Genomic DNA, 16,384 nt, shown 5'->3' with positions numbered 1-16,384 from the left:
AACAGGGAGATGAATCCTGTTGCTTTTACATGTGCTTTCTACTGGAGTAAACAGGACCAGCATAGGTGGAGCACACAGCACTTGCACTTACATTCAGGAGCAGATGTGGGCATCCTATCAGAGGGGCAAACTGCTTTCTCATAACTGGAATACCTCTGGTCTTCTGGTGGCCTAAATGATCCCTCTCGCTTTATTGATGTTTTAATGACTGGTTTATTTCCTGGTCAGGCCCAGGCTGGGCTTTTTAGTGGTTGGTTAAATACAGCTCTATTTCCCACATGAGAGTGACTCAAAATCACCACACTTGTTTTACACAACAAGTAAACATTTAACACAAACATTTCAGGTATTGAATGATCCAGAGAAAGACATGTCCAGAGAGCTGGGATGTCTATTATTGCAAAAGACACTAATTTCTCTATTAAAACAGATATATGCTATGGTAAAACAAATGATGACTAAACCAATGGGGAATTCAGAACTGCAGTTTGGAGCTGGTCAGTTCAACAGCTTACTCTGTAAGCAGCAGCAACTGTGAGCAGAATAATACTCATATGCTACCCAGATTACCACTATATGGGCCTATGTTCCAGGTTCCTCAGGAGTTCTGAGAGTATGGAAAAAGTAAAATTGTCCTCTGTGATTGAAGACATAAAGCTGAAACACACAAAATATGTACCAATATTTTCATGACAGGTATTTATTTTCTTCTCTGTCAGTAAAAGTATGCAGAAGATAAAAAACAACCAACATTTTCCTAATGCTGCGTGTACAAAGCCCTCTAGCTGGGAAGAACATAGATGGGAAACCCATGTCTAATGTCATGAAATTGAGGGCTCAGACCTGCAGTCTGATCTTTGTGAAGATCTGAACCCAAAACTTTAATCTGAAAAGCTTTATTTAAGCAGGAAGATGAATCAAGGTCTGGACAATAGAGTTATTTCCAACTTGTGGCTCAGGCATCTCTCTGGGAAGATAAGCATATCACGTGCAATTCCCTTTAAAATACAAATCCACATAGGTTTACATGCTTATAGACTTCCAGAGGGATCAAACTTGGCATCTGAAGTACAAGGTACAATTACCCTATCATTTTATGTACAGTAAGACAAAGGAAAAGTAAAAGCAACAAACCTCCAGAGTATAATATTAATATGATAAAATTTAAAAGGCCTATGCGCTCTGTTTTGAAGACCCATCTCTCCTTGGAAGGAGAAAATTATTAACTTTTATTTGTGTACAGAAACTGAATCAAGTTCTGTTCTTGCATAGTAAAATCTAGAGAATGTACACAAGTAACAAAGGTAGCAAAAATCCATAAAAATTTGAAGATTGATCAACCTGTGATAATCTCTCTTTCTGCAGGCACTTGAATCACCCTCTCTTACCCTGGGCTTGCAGCACAACAGGACCCTGGGAAATTGCTATAATCTCCTTTAACCCTAATCACCATTTTAATCAGAAAAGGTGGGGCAGCCTGGAATTCGTACAGCAAGGTTAGCACTGCAACTGTCATTCTATTTGCTAAATACACAGAGTATGCTGTTAAAAGGTTGAAATGGTTCAAACTTTTATTGTCTTCAGAAGATTACATTCCAGCATTAATATTTGACAAGTAAAAGAAAAGAAAACTGTGAGATTGTCTGCTTTGAAGAGCTTTAGAAGTCTCCTTAGAGCATGGCAGTATCTTTATCTCTAATCTTAAGAAATTCCTTCCAAAAAGAAAAGGTTGTGATTTGTAAAACCGCAATGACTAAAAGCCTACCTCACTTGCACCTTACACTGCACTTTTCCTCTCTCCATCCCTTTCGTTTCTTCTCATGTCAGATTATAAATTTTCTAGCTGTGTTCTGTATTTGTTAAATTATTTTCTTTCTAGCTTTTTTAGTAAGTAGTGGTGTGACTGTAGATGGTACGACAGACAAGGAGAAGCTTGTATGAAGAGGAAGAAAGAAAGCTTCAAGGAGAAAAAGAGCAATGCGAGAAACTAAAAAGAGCATCAAGGAGATTGGAGGAAGGGGAAGATTAAAGGAAAAAGCAGCACACAGCTGTGATTTTCAGCTAGAAGAGATTCAGCAGCTGTCATTAAAAACCTGCAGCTCTGCTTGAGACAAATTGATCAGACTATTTCAATGTTTTCTGTACAACTCTGTCCTCTGTTTATTTCAAATTATAGCAATGTGATAGTCTACTCAGGAAATAATACTTATCTCAAATAACTAACAAGTATTTTTGGTTTTAAAGAGGGAAGACTGTACCGTATTTTTTCCTCTTTCATTTTCCAGAAAGGGATGCTGAGCTTCCAGTGTTCTACTCACCTGCTCTCTAACACACAAGTATCAAAATACTTCATGCTTAGGATGAGGTGTTTTTTTTTTCTTTTTCCCCAAAGAGGACCATTTATACAAACAACTCCTTAAAATTATAGATATTTCCTAGAATGAATATCCCAGTAGGGCTTGTAAAGGTAATGGAGAAGACAGTATCTGTGTATTTACAAAGTACTGGAGAGTTGTAACCAATCCTGCTAAAACGGTAAGTGAAGAACATCATTTGATTGTGGGCAACTGTAATGTTTGTTTCTGGGACTTCTAAACTGTTTTGCACACATTATTATTGTACTGATATACAAAAGACCTTTCCTAAAAAGCAAACACTTCTTTTGATAAATATTATTACTAAGACCGTCCTCATCTTCCACCAGAGTGTGTCTTAGGCTTAATTTTTAAGTTATCTCATAGTTCCTAAATCACACAGGTTCTTTTAAATACATTGTACTCTAAAATATAAATGTTAGAGGACAAAAATGCAAAAGGCAGGATGATTCATGTCTCCTACATACCTCTGTTCTTGTAACACCCTTTTTAGTGTTATCATTTCTTCTTACAAATTATAACCTGCTGTATCAGTCTAAACTATAGAATTATGTTAGATTTTGGGCAAAAGGGAGAAAGGCAAAAAAGAGGAGAAAAGACCACATTCATACCGTCATTTGCTTTCAAACAAAAAGCAAAACCCTTCCAAAGGTTTCTCATTCCACAGTGAGAAAAGAAAAAATGTCCCTTATATCTTGTTTCCCTCTCTAGGAGTGTGAATGACATTTTTGTTCTGATGTGACTATTGTAAGAAATCAAAATCCTTTAGCCTTAGGGGTTCTTTTTTTATTTTTTTGCGATGTACCAAGCTCAATAAACCTTCGTAGAAAATAGAATACTCTTAATTATGAATAAATTAACTAAATTAGTAACATGAGATGGATATGCAATTAAGGGACTGTTAATTGAAACTGGAAACACAGCTGTATACAGCTTGGAGATGAATCACACCAATAATGACGCAGATGTTTATAAAATGTGATTATGTTTAGGATCATACTATTGAAACTCCCCAGCTTATTCTTACATTGTGTCACTGAAATGGTTTTTAAACCCATGAACACCGGGAATCAGGATCTCAGGGATGGCAAATTAGGCTCCCTGGATATGTGAATTAGTGTTGTCTGAATGTCAGCAATTTAATTCTCCAGCTTTCAAAGAATGTAGACATGGAGCCAAAACCAAACAGCTGTTAGTTATATGCTCATTCAGGGAGGGGAAAAAAAAAAAAAAAGTAAAAAAAATTGAAAACCTTTGGCAAGCTAGAGCCTGTCTGAATATGAGAAAGACAGTGAAATACAGTATCACTAAGCAGTAGCAGTGCTGTGTGAATATAGTGATCATGTAAATAATAGAGCCCGGGAGCTCATGAAATCTACTTTGTGTACAACTATGAATACAACTTTTGGACCTATTCCTCCGAAGAGCTATAATGATCAGGAACAAATAATATTTCGTATCTAAAGGCTTAAGAATTCATTAGATTTCTAAAAACAGCAAATCAGGCTTTTTATTCTTTCAGCTTTTACTTCTTTCCTAGGATGTTCTTTGACAAACTGTACAAAAAAGGGTTTTTCTTCTGGCACAGAAAGGCACAAATGTTGTTCTTGGGTCATACAAGGATATCTGAGCTGTGCAAGCTCAGCAGGGATAACAGTGCAGTTGTGAGGGATGGCAGAGCAGACAAAGGCAAAGGTCCATGGTGGCTTAAGTTCTAACATACCAGTCTAAAATCTGTCCTGTACCTCCTATTTTACGGGGCAGTGCTAACACTGAATACCGTATAATTGCATGTAAATGCTCTGTTAAAGAGTCAGTGATTTTTTTTCTAGAATAGATTCACAGACTAGTGGAAGCTTTTACAACATCCATGTTTTCCTTAAATATAATGATGTTCCTAATAAACATGCAGAATAATACAACATCATAGTTTGTGTCCAAAGCCCATTCCACATACTGTAGTGCTCACATTGCAAATACACTGTTAATCGTGATTCAGGGGCCTTGGCCTGTGTGGCGATAAATACATATAAACACAAATCTCCATGAAATAGAGTTTGTTTTTCAGGCCCCTTTTTCTAGGTAATGAGCCAGATCCTTAAACTATGTATACTATCAGAACTACAGAAAGGTTAAAAGACTACTGTGATTTACACCAAATCAACACAATTTCATTCTAATGTAACTAAGTTTCATAACATCCCTTTCATATCTATAAATGGATTCTTATCTAAAAACATGTAAATTCATGTACGAGGTTAAAATAATTTGAAAAATTATGTGGAGTGTCATTGGCAAAACTAAAATAATCAGCATGACTTGGCAATGTTAAGCATCACAGGCTTATCCCATCAGCTGTGGAAATTACTGAGCACAGTCTAACAGTGTGGGGGCACAGTGTTGAGAAAGAAAAGCGGTGATCAAAAATTGGATTTGCCTCTGTCTTTCAGAAAATTTATTTGCTGGGACCTGACCTCCTATTCACTGGTGCCAAAAAAGGATTAGATTTTTACTTTTTAAAAAAGGAAGCCTGAATGAGTTCCAAAACAGACCATGCTGGCCTGACAGTATTTTACATGTCACTCAAAGCTGAAAAAATTATGAATGCTTTATAAGAAAAATACTAACCCCTTTCTCCTTAAAGGTAAACCTAACCAGATTCAGGGATATTTTGCAGCTAGCTATGACAACTGATGTGCAAACCAAATTCAGTTATCTTAGCTCTTTGGTTGGCAAAAGTACAGACAAAGTCAATTCAGGATTTGAAATGTGATGTTTTGAGATAAGGAACTGGAATGCTGGGATATACAAGAAACACAAAGCTATTTTATGGAAGACACATTCTTCTACATCTTCTGAATAAATCACTGCACTGCTGAAACAGCACTGTATTATCAGCTATGCATCTGAAAAGTAGGACAGAACTCATTGTTTTTACAGATGACAAAGTCATAAATGAGGGTAATGGGGGGAAAGGGCACAAATCACTGGAGATCAATATAAAAAAACAGAGATGAAAGTGAAAACATCTAGCACAATAAATATATTATTTACAAACATAGACACAGACTTATTTTTCTAGATAGATTAATGCTAATTAGTCTTGCCATTAATTTTGTTTTAAATCAAACTGAGCTATGGCAGAGAACCAACTTCGAACACTGAAGAGAACGGAAAAGAAGACTAATAGAGTCATCAACTTACACACTTGAGACTTCCCAAACAAAATGGCATACTCTAAAGAATTCATTACTGTAACATAGGATTTGGATGTTGCTATGATTCTCCAAGTACAAAAGAAATAAAAAAATAATATGAATGAAAACTGAAATTTTAAACTCTGCGTCAAGAACCATAATTTATGCTATGCTTGTTATGCAACTAAGGGGTGCATTTCTCAAGGTTATTGCAGTATCAGTGTTTTATAAAGCAACAGCAAGCACAAGAACTGAATGGCTTAGATGAGCCACAGGTAGCAATGAGCATCTTGAAATAACTCCTTTTGCCTGTGTTGTGCCAAGTGGATCCAAATTAGGAAGCATTTTATAAAAAAAGTTTGCACACACGACACATACCAGGAGTTGAGCCATTTTAATTATAAGGTGCCCTCCCCTACAGTTAACATATCATTATCTGACTTCCACATTGCCCATAATTTACTGTATAAGGACCCGACATTCAGCTTTACTCAAGCTGTGATGAAAAATACAATGGCAATTTTAGAGAGCACCTTGTGAAAATATTCTGAAAATGACACATATAATCATCTACAAAGGCTGGTTTTAAAACCGTGTCAGAATTTAATACTACTGACATTTGTAGTATTTTAAACACTACTGTTAACAGTACTTTTTAAAATGGCAAAAATATCTTACTTGGCTTAAAGTCTTACTGAAGCAAAAAGATTTAGAGATCTAACACAAAATACTGCCTAGCCTAAAGACTGTAAAAGCTTTCTGTAAACTTAAAGTAGACAGTCTGACATAAAAATATCTGCAGTGATATAATATGTAATTGATAATGTGAGAAAGACACAAAATGACTCAAGAAAGAAAAAGAAAGTTGGTTAACAACCTTTTGCACTGGGAATTTGCACATTCTTTCTCTGGCTTGGGCTTTATGTTGATTTAAATGAACTTTCTTCAGAAAAAATATCACAGCCTTTCAGAAGAAAGGATTTGCAAAAATGGGGAGAAAGAGGAATATTTTTTGCCAGTTTTACATTCTCTCCCTCTAAAAACCTTTAACAATACTTTGGCACTGGCACTTAGAATGTAAGAGGCTTTATATTGCTTCCAATCCAAGGATATTCATTAATGTTTCACTGAGTTACAAGCCTCTGAAAATCACATTAGAGAGTGCCTTTACAGGACAGCTCTTAAATTCTGTGAATGCTCTATCTGCGACAAATGTGTTCCACATTCAAAGCAAACTTTCTACATCTGCTTTAACCTCCCTTCAAACAAGCAGGCATGAATGGACAGATGATTTGTGTCAGCAGTGTAGATCCCCTCCAGGGTATGGAGCAGAACCAGAAATGGATAAGACCCATCATCCTTCTGGTGTCAGCAGATAGCTGACAATGTATCCTACCCTACCTGACCCTACGCAATCCTGTCCTATTCTATTGCATTTTAAAATCCAACCCAGGAATTATGAGTTCTGACAGTTGATCAGATTTTGGCAAGGAAAGGCATCTGTCATGTGGAAGTCAGGACTGGAGATTGATTTATAATTGCAAGGTTCATTTTTGTGTTGTCCTTGTTTGCTTTCACTGGTCTAACTGCTGCTAACTTTGTGCATTTCCTGGCTTTTCACCCTCACACATTCTTACCTTAAAAAGCCCCTAAGTTTCATAATGAACAGCCTAAATATAGCTGATTAGAATCAGGTCACACACTAAAAAGGTGTTGAAAGAAGTCAGGCAATATTCTCTCAACTGGGGGAAAAAATAAATAAAATTAAGCTATTTGTGCAATTTTAGCATCCAAGGTAAAAATTCCCATAATCTACACATCTTTGTAGGACTGAAACGTAGGGCTTTAATTCTCCAAATGTAACTTCCACTTGCCATGTTAAAGGGACTTCAGAAATAATTTCAATTAATGTTTTTTGAGATGCTCAGTTATTATGGAACATAAACATTAAAAAATATGAATAATTCCATCTTCAGTACAGGTTCAATGGTGCCTAGTAAATAAGTTAAAGAGCAATAAACTGAATGATTTAGCTAAAACTGCTTGACTAAAAAGCGACAGAACTAGTAGATGCTGGTTTCCAGTGACTACACTTTTAACAGTATCGTAACCTCTGTTTTCCCCAGTATCCTAAATATAGTCTGGTGTGACTCATACAGATGTGTGCTGCCAAAACTGCTGACAGGTGGAAGTAAATTGTGCAAGTCTTATTTTATAAGGAAACAAGGCTGACATGTAATATGTCCATTCTCTTATATCATTTATCTATCACCAGATAAATTGGAGATCTTACAAAATATATTGCACATAAAAAGACTGTACAAACAGCAGGCTAAATTCAAGTTGCATGTGTAAAATTTTTTTACATTTGATAAATTTTAAGTGCTTTTCTTTGCACTTATATGTCCTGGTTTCAGCTGGGATAAAGTTAATTTTCCTTTTAGTAGCTGGTGCAGTGCTGTGTTTTGGATTTGGTGTGAGAACAATGCCGACAGCACACTGATGGTTTTGGGTGTTGCAGGGTGAAGTTTATATTGAGTCAAGGACACTTCAGTTTCTCAGGCCCTGGCAGCCAGAGGGCTGGAGGAGCATGGGACATTGGGAGGGGACACAGCCAGGACAGGTGACCCAAACTAGCCAAAGGGATGTTCCATACCATGGGATGTCATGCTGAGTGTATAAACTGGGGGAAAAAGAAGGAAGTGGGGGAGGCATTCAGCATTACGGCATTTGTCTTCCCAAGTAACCGCTATGCGTGATGGAGCCCGGCTTCCCTGGGGATGGCTGAACACCTGCCTGCCCATGGGCAGTGCCGAATGAATTCCTTGTTTTGCTTTACTTGCATGTGCGGCTTTTGCTTTACCTATTAAATTGTTCTTAAGTCAGCCCTTGAGTTTTACATTCCAATTCTCCTCCGCATCCCTCTGGGTAAGGGGGAAGTAAGTGAGTGGCTGCGTGGTACATAGTTACCAGCTGGGGTTAAACCACAGCATTATAAAAAAATGTAACTCACATTTTTTATAATCCCATATACTCATACAAATATATGAGAAACTAAAAAATACATCAAAAGAAATCTATATATGCCTATTGAAATAAGAATATGAAGTAGGGTAAACTGCTGTACTTCTGCCTGGTTCTTCAAAGCAAATCTTCACAGAGGACAAAATTATAAAGGAAAGGAAGTTAAAAAAATAACAAAACTCTAAAATGAATGTATCTTTTATAGCAAAAATGACTAAAGCATTTACAGTTTAAACAAACTGAAATTCATCACACAGAATGTTATAACTTTAACATGGTTTTACTAAATTTCCTGCTGGCATGGCTGTTGATGATAACCATGGCTGTTTATACTTACATACACACTTTCATTCCCTGACTGCCCTAAACATGCCACAAAGAGCAATGAAGATGTCCTACCAATTTACTAAGGAATCTTTCCAATTTCTGACACATACTTCATTAAAGAATTGAATCCCGATCCAAATAGCTGGCCTTCCTCCACTAGCTTACAGAAACAAATAAATAGAATCTCTAAAGAAAAAAATTACTGTAAAATGAATCTATATGCATATTTTTGCAGAGAAACATTGAGCAAAACGGAGACTCAAGCTAACAGAAATGAAGAAAAATATATGGGTGTATGACTTCGGCATCCAACTGGCATAGCCAATTAAATAAATAAGAGACCATTAAAGAACCATAACAACTGTGGTTTTGGCAGAAGTTCCAGTTCTCATGGAATATACAAAACAAGATTTTAACTAATGAGTCTGATGGGAAAGCTCAAGCAGCTTTCCAAAAAGGATCAAAACCTCCCTCTACTGGGAAGATGAAATCTGCAACTACTGAAATAATTTCAAATTTCAAGGTTGAAAAGAATTACGATTTTAGTAATGCATTAATTAGTGTAATTATAGATGAGCTAGAATTTTGGCTTTGTATATTTGGAAAAGTTGTCTCCAGTTTTTGTCAGCTACTTGCAGATGACATAAGTTAAAATATAGTTTTAAAAAGCGGAAAAGCAAACAAATACAAACAAATCAATTTTTAAAATTAATGAAATGACACAATGGAAAGAAAAAGCAACTGCTAGGTAATAGGAAGACAATAATGCTCAAATACATAAATCTCACTGCCTTTTATATGGCATACTCATATATATGCATGACATTTTATGTCTCCTGCAGAGGAAGAATCATCTTTTTGTGCTACTGTTGCATCATCTGCCAATCTATCCACTTTTAACATACCCCTTGGTTTAAACTCACTCTTTAATTCAGAATAAATAACTTTTATTGTAATGTAAGATATACAAAAAGTTAAAGGCAGATTTTCTATTTAATTGTAGGACTGGAGCTTTCCTGTATGAGATCCCTACACAGTAGCAATTGGACAACTGAACTGTGAAGAACCAGAAGAGGTTTTTCTTTTTCTTTAGGAAAAATGGTATAAAAGAGTATCTTTCAGTCAAATCTTAATTACATGGTTTAGATCTGAAGTATACTTCCTGAAACTATGACCAAGCTACGCATGTAGAAATGAAAAAAGATCTGAGACTCTGGTAAAATTATTTGAATTCAGCTGTGAGAGACCTGAAAAAAACATTTCTTTACACATGTATTTTTGCTGTTATTTCACTTCTTTTCTGAGGCCTTTTTTCTTGGGGAATTCATGGAGGACAGATGGTGAAGTAAAACTGAATAAAAAACCCCAAACCTAAAAGCCACTGTAAAAGGCCAGTACTGATTTCAAATTACATTTTGATGCAACTTATTTGCCCTGGTGCTCATCCCCTATCAAAAACCGGGTGTGAGTTGAGGACCACTGCCCAGAATGCCTGTGACTCAGCTTTTGAGATCACTGGATCTGAAGAAAGATTTGAAAACACCTATCATTAATATTTGGTGGGACATCTACATATGGAGGCCAGCAAGATTCCGATGCATAGTCACAATTTTGCACTGATTTCAGGAAAGAAGGGATTTGCTTTTTGGCTTTCATATTCTTGATGTTAGTTACTCTGTAAACATAGATGGTAAAATTCATTCATATTTCTCACCACAGATTGAAAGAAACAGCTATTATTTGTGAAGCACCCAGAAGATGCTGGGTTTTGAAACAATTCATTGCAGTGATACATATTACAAAAGTGTGCATGACACAGCTCAGTAAAGAATCCATCTTCAGCATAATACAAATAAAACTAGGATATAAATTTAGATAACTGCCTGCAGTGGTCTTAAAAGCCTGCTCTTCCTTTAGCCGCTTCTTGCAAGCAGAGAGTGTTGTTTGAGCGAACAGAATAGTTGCAGCTGGACCCTTGAGTGAGAGGCAGCACACTTTTGCACCACATCGATCTTCAAATCCCCACATGCTGGAGAATCTTTGCCACTGGTGCAAGATGAGCTGAGGAGTTAGGAACAATACTGAAATGAGGGCTAATGCTTCCTTACGGTCCCACTTCATATATAGAAATCATAGAATCATAAAATCATTTAGGTTGGAAAAGACCTTTAAGATCACCAAGTTGAACCATAGATATATATGTGTGTGTGTGTGTATATATCTATATATATACACATATCTATCTACCTGTGTATCTCTCTATCACTCTTTCCACGGTGTGTGCTGTTTTAACTCTAGCCTTTTAACGTGCTTCCTCCAGCTTGCTCAGTTTTACAAGTAGACAGGCTGGGCCCACTAATATGGACAGAGACACCCACTTACAAATGACTGCAGTTCATTACAACCTGCTTAACTAAAAGCACTGGAATATAAATATCATGACAAAATCTCTTAAAAGATATTTTTTTGGGGGTGAAAGACAGTTCTTATTACATTTTTCGGCTTATTAGAGGTAGTATTCTAAATAAGAGTAGGTACAATTTGAGTTAAACCGAAAAAATCTTTCTTGATAACGGAAGGCTATATTCCCCACAGGGTACTTGTAAATTCTTTCACATGTCGGAGGCTTGCCTTTTGACCAGCATTACATCAACCAGATCTCTGTCCAAAGTGAAGCGGGTATAACTCCTGCCAATCTGGCCTCCCTGGCTCCTCAAATGTTGACTAGAAGTAAGCAAGAGTTTGCAAGACATGTTTTCCCCCAGGACGATCTCATTACATATACTGTTTGAAGCACACAGGGTCTGAACATGAGAGATCCTTGTGAAATTCGTAACAAATAGCTCCCTGGAGAGCTTTCATCTCCTTTCATGTTGAAGAAAAGTGGAAGAATAAACAGCATATTTTCCTCAAAACTACTCTTTTAAAGGCATGAAGCTAATTATTTTCACAGTGCTTAAACTCCACAAATGATGATATAGTTTTTAGTGACTGAGATGAGTGCATTAGCTTTCATTAACGAAATCCACCTCCACACAACAATTCAAAACAAGGACAGGTTGAGTCTAATTGCTTGAGTGCTTTCCATAGTTTTTTCTTCCAGTAACACTCCAGTGTATATTCACCAAAACTGAACGCAAAAAAGCATGCTAATGGCCAACATGCATTATATAATATAAATATTTATAATAAATAAAATTATTATAAACAGGAAATATATAACATAAATGAAGTCTGGGAAGATTCTGCAGCAATATTTGATACTATTCACTAATAGTACAAATCTCACTGTACAACCACTGTGCAATACTGCAAATGACTGAATACAGTGAGCCTTACTTTTATGTTTATAAAATGAATATATTATTAAATTTCTGTAATATTTGGCTTAAAATGATACATTTCCTCCTCTCATCTTATGAAAGTCCCAATGTTAATAAAGCTCCAAACAAGGTATCATTTCATCCTCTACACAATGCTCTGCAACTTTCTCATAACGCTAGAATTCACTGCTATTTCAGATCTGATAAACCTTCTGTCCTTATGCACTTTTCCCACATAACCAAGAATGAGTATCTTTCTGGCAAGTGATAGCACAGAAGCCTCTGTTTCATGATTTTCCTGCAGTGATTTTTTCTAGGAAATGGGATACATGGGTAAGAAATATTTTCCCCATTAGGAATATGACAAGGAGAGAGAGAGATCTAACCTTTGAGTGGAAAAAACTGACAAGTAAGCTAAGAGGCATTATAGCTGGAGAAAAAAGAGGATGAACAACCAAAACAACAAAAAATCATAGAAATAAGGGAAATAAGATGGGGAAAGGCAGGGAAGGGTAAGAAATACTTTTTGAAAAAAGGAATGAATAGAAGCCAAAGAGAAAATATGGGTGGTATAAAAGAAAGGCACATGAAAATACATATAAGGTTGAAATCAATAGGAAAAATGAAGAAAGGACTAAAGTATTAAGGAGATACTTTGTGTAACATTAGTATAAGAAAGGCAGTTAGTAAAAAAAAAACAATCAAACAAACAATAAAAGGAAACAAAAAGAAGAAAGAAAGAAGATTGGAAAAAAAATCCTAGCAGTCAGGTGTAAATCAGAAAGAAATAGTAGGAACCTATCTTGGAAGTAGAATGGTTCACATGAAAAAAAAAAAAAAAATTGAATTTTTGCTTTTCCTATTGTGTGCCTAAAATTTCAGTTTTCTATAAATAGTATCACTCCTAACTGGAGTGCTGGTCATACATAAGTAAGTCTAACCCGAACACAGAGCAATATATAATACTCTAAGCAGCGCTACTCAGGTGTTAGTGTCAATGTCCAGCAGACTTCGTACACAGAACAGTTGGACTAGTTTATTGTTATCTGTCATTTCCAACTGAATTATTCTATTCTGTGCTATTCTATTCTAACAAAAATGAGCTCTGCCTCACACTATGTCTCAAACTCTGCTTCTTTTTAAGTAGACAAATTATATTATAGGAATAGATGTGCTTCTCTTCTTCCAAGGGGTCACATCTTGGCCTTCTGTACATGATAATCTTTCAAAGTTACTTATGCCTTTGTCCCTCATGATGTGTTTAAAAATATACTGGAGTGTTTTCACCTTGCTATCTATATCTTCCAGATAATATTTTGGTAAATATGAAAAAAGACAGTAAAGCATAAAATTCCTATTAACTATCTGTTCTATCAGCTCTAACATGTTTCTCACTCTGACATACTGCCTTCAAGTATCTATCTTCATAGAAGTTGAAACAATTTGATAAATTGAGAAAATAATTTACCATGAAAAGTGAATTGTTCACAGCACTTCCTGTGCTCCGTGGAAAAAGACCATATTATCTTTGTAATGTTTGTGAACATTTGATTTGCCCTATATATTTTTAAAGAGCCTACAATGTTAAGTTGGCCTTCTGTCTATTGCTTTCATAAGTGATAGAAAGAAAACATTTATTTCAGGCTTTCTTTCAGATTTGTTTGAATTTTTCATATCCTAGGTGCTTTCACTCTGAAAAATCTTCCTGCTTTCCCTTATTTCCTGCTGAAGTAACGAAGCATATTTCAGCAAACCACTGGAACTTAGTTGACTACTTTTATTATTAGTGAAATAATGTATTTTTCAGTGAATCATAGCAAATTTGTTAGCTCGATCAGCTGTTGTTTTTTAAAAATATTAAACAGATGTGATTTCTCTTATACAAGGGATAAGCATTTTGAGAATACTAATTTTGTCTTCCAGATGTCTGTTGATCTGCTTTAATAATATTACCTGAAATCTACCCTCAGGATCTGGAAAAAGGTGGATATTAATGAGCAAAGATATTGGACTAATGATCTTTTACTTCAGCTAGCACGCTTACTGCAAACTGTTGATTTAGGAAAATTAACAAAAAATAAAATCCTGTTTATATTTGCATGAACTGGTAAGAAGCTGGATATGTCACAAAGCTGTGAGATTTCTTTTGGAGAAGCCAGAAAGCAGCAGGTAAGCTCTTACTGACCGTTAGAGTTGACAGCACCATGATCTTTTATCTGTATGTAGGACAAGAAGGAACTTTGTTGTTCATTGATAATGTTTGGGTTTTTTCAATGAAGGCAAAAATATTAACTTCTATCCCTCTATATTTTTACAATATATTAAGGTAAATATAATGACACAATTTGGGAATGTGAAGCAGCGATGTAGTATGAAATAAAATATTGAGTAAAATCCACACTTAATGAAGTTAATTTAATGGCATTTACCTTCACCTAATCATAACATTACTCCCTTGCTGTGGGACCTACATCACTGTATACCAGTGCGTGAAAGCTTACATATGCTCTCTCATGCACACTGTTCCTAAAAATCTAAGTTAAGATACAGTGCATTTTGTAAAAACTATACGTTTGAAGTCTTTATCACAAGATAACACAAAATAATATAAATTTTAAAGCAAGATGTAAACAAAAAATCCAAAGAATCTGTATATTTTACAGTATTTCTAACTTGTCATTGATACTTACCTTAATTTCATAATATATCTTAACATTTTTGTGCACTAAAGCTCAGTTTACAAAATCTCTTTCTGAATAGTTTTACTTGCAGTATCAAATCTTGTTAATTACGTGAATGCATGTAATGCCTTGTGATTTTATAATTGATTCTACAGGTGTGACTTAAAAGCTTCCACCGCACAGAATCATTAACCTGCCTATAAGGAATTTATTTAAAACTGCTGCTCCTGAAAATTATTTAAATAATAGTAAAAGAACTGAAGCAGCAGAAGTAAACTTTCTTACGTGAGTCTTCCATATACACCATAAAAATACCCGTAAAACGATGATAAGAGTTAAAAGAAATTATCACATGATATATTTCTCATCAAGAATTGCTAAATATTTATATTAAAAGGTGAATAAACCATTAAGTATTTTAACTGTATGGAACTTCAACTATATGAAAATCTGGGTTAACCCATTTCCATTTGATAAAGTATTTGGAAGCATATGGAAATACAGGGACAGTTTAACTCCTATTTTCTCATAGAGACAGCATTACTGAAAGGCTGCTTCCTCTTTCACTCCTTAGTACACCTTCGATGCTATTCCACAGGCAAAAAACCAAGCACACAGAAATAAATAATATTTACTTAAATGCAGCATTAAAAAAAACAACAACCACAAGTCATAAGAAATGTACCTGTAGCACCTTCCACCTTGTGTTCAAGTCTTCCACACAGCTGAGATTGTACTGGGAGAGCTGAATATCAGAGGGAGCGAACCGGTGAGCGAGCTCATTGACTTGATGCACCTTTTCTTTAAGGGGTACAAGTTCTGCTCGATAAACCTGTGTGAATTAAATATGAATAAAGATAAGCACTAACTTCAAAAAACTATTGGCTCTTCTACTAGCTGATTAGTAATGTAAAGGTATTCAATGTCAAGCTGAAAGGAAGCATACTGGTCATGATACAGTTAACAGTCTTTTTATATAACTTAATATTAGATCTGAAGGGTAAGGCCTGGGATTTCAGAAGGTTATACAAAGTTGGAACCTTCGTAGCAATTTTTGGTCAGTTAAGCCAAATCTCTAACCAGCACACCCACTGGGGTGTGCACTGCAGCGCATGCTTCTCTCCTCCCTCACCCTTTATTTTTCCTTGGGGTGGATGGGATGGTGAGTGCTGTTTAACACATGAAAACAGAGGAAGACTGCTGTTTCCAAATACAACAAATGGAAAAAGAGAAGCAATGATAAAAAAGTCCTCACTAAGGCCTTGGCTAACTTATATGTTACAATTAAAAGGTTAGTAATGGGAAGTACAAAAAAAATATTAAAAATCTTTTTGCTATGAATCCCAAACCAGCCTGCATGACTTATATTTCAGAAAAAATAAAATATTGTATCTTGTAAGATACCTTTAAAACTATGCATAAGAGCAGTCTAGCGAATAATTTCAGTAATGTATGTG

General features: G+C 35.6%; 1 protein-coding gene across 14 annotated transcripts in view; it reads right to left on the bottom strand.

Moving 5' to 3' along the window:
* DMD (dystrophin) overlaps positions 1–16,384 on the bottom strand; it is a 1,096,913-nt gene that overhangs the window by 150,815 nt on the left and 929,714 nt on the right. For all 14 annotated transcript variants that reach the window (XM_040582467.1, XM_040582466.1, XM_040582468.1 and 11 more), the window contains one exon: positions 15,613–15,759. In XM_040582467.1, coding sequence (XP_040438401.1) covers positions 15,613–15,759 — 147 coding nt within the window. The remainder of the gene's footprint in view (positions 1–15,612; positions 15,760–16,384) is intronic.

This window comes from Falco naumanni, chromosome 2 (assembly GCF_017639655.2).
Source record: "Falco naumanni isolate bFalNau1 chromosome 2, bFalNau1.pat, whole genome shotgun sequence".
Taxonomy (NCBI): domain Eukaryota; kingdom Metazoa; phylum Chordata; class Aves; order Falconiformes; family Falconidae; genus Falco; species Falco naumanni.
The sequence above is the reverse complement of the archived record's forward strand: the minus strand, read 5'-3'. Positions and strand labels throughout refer to the sequence as shown.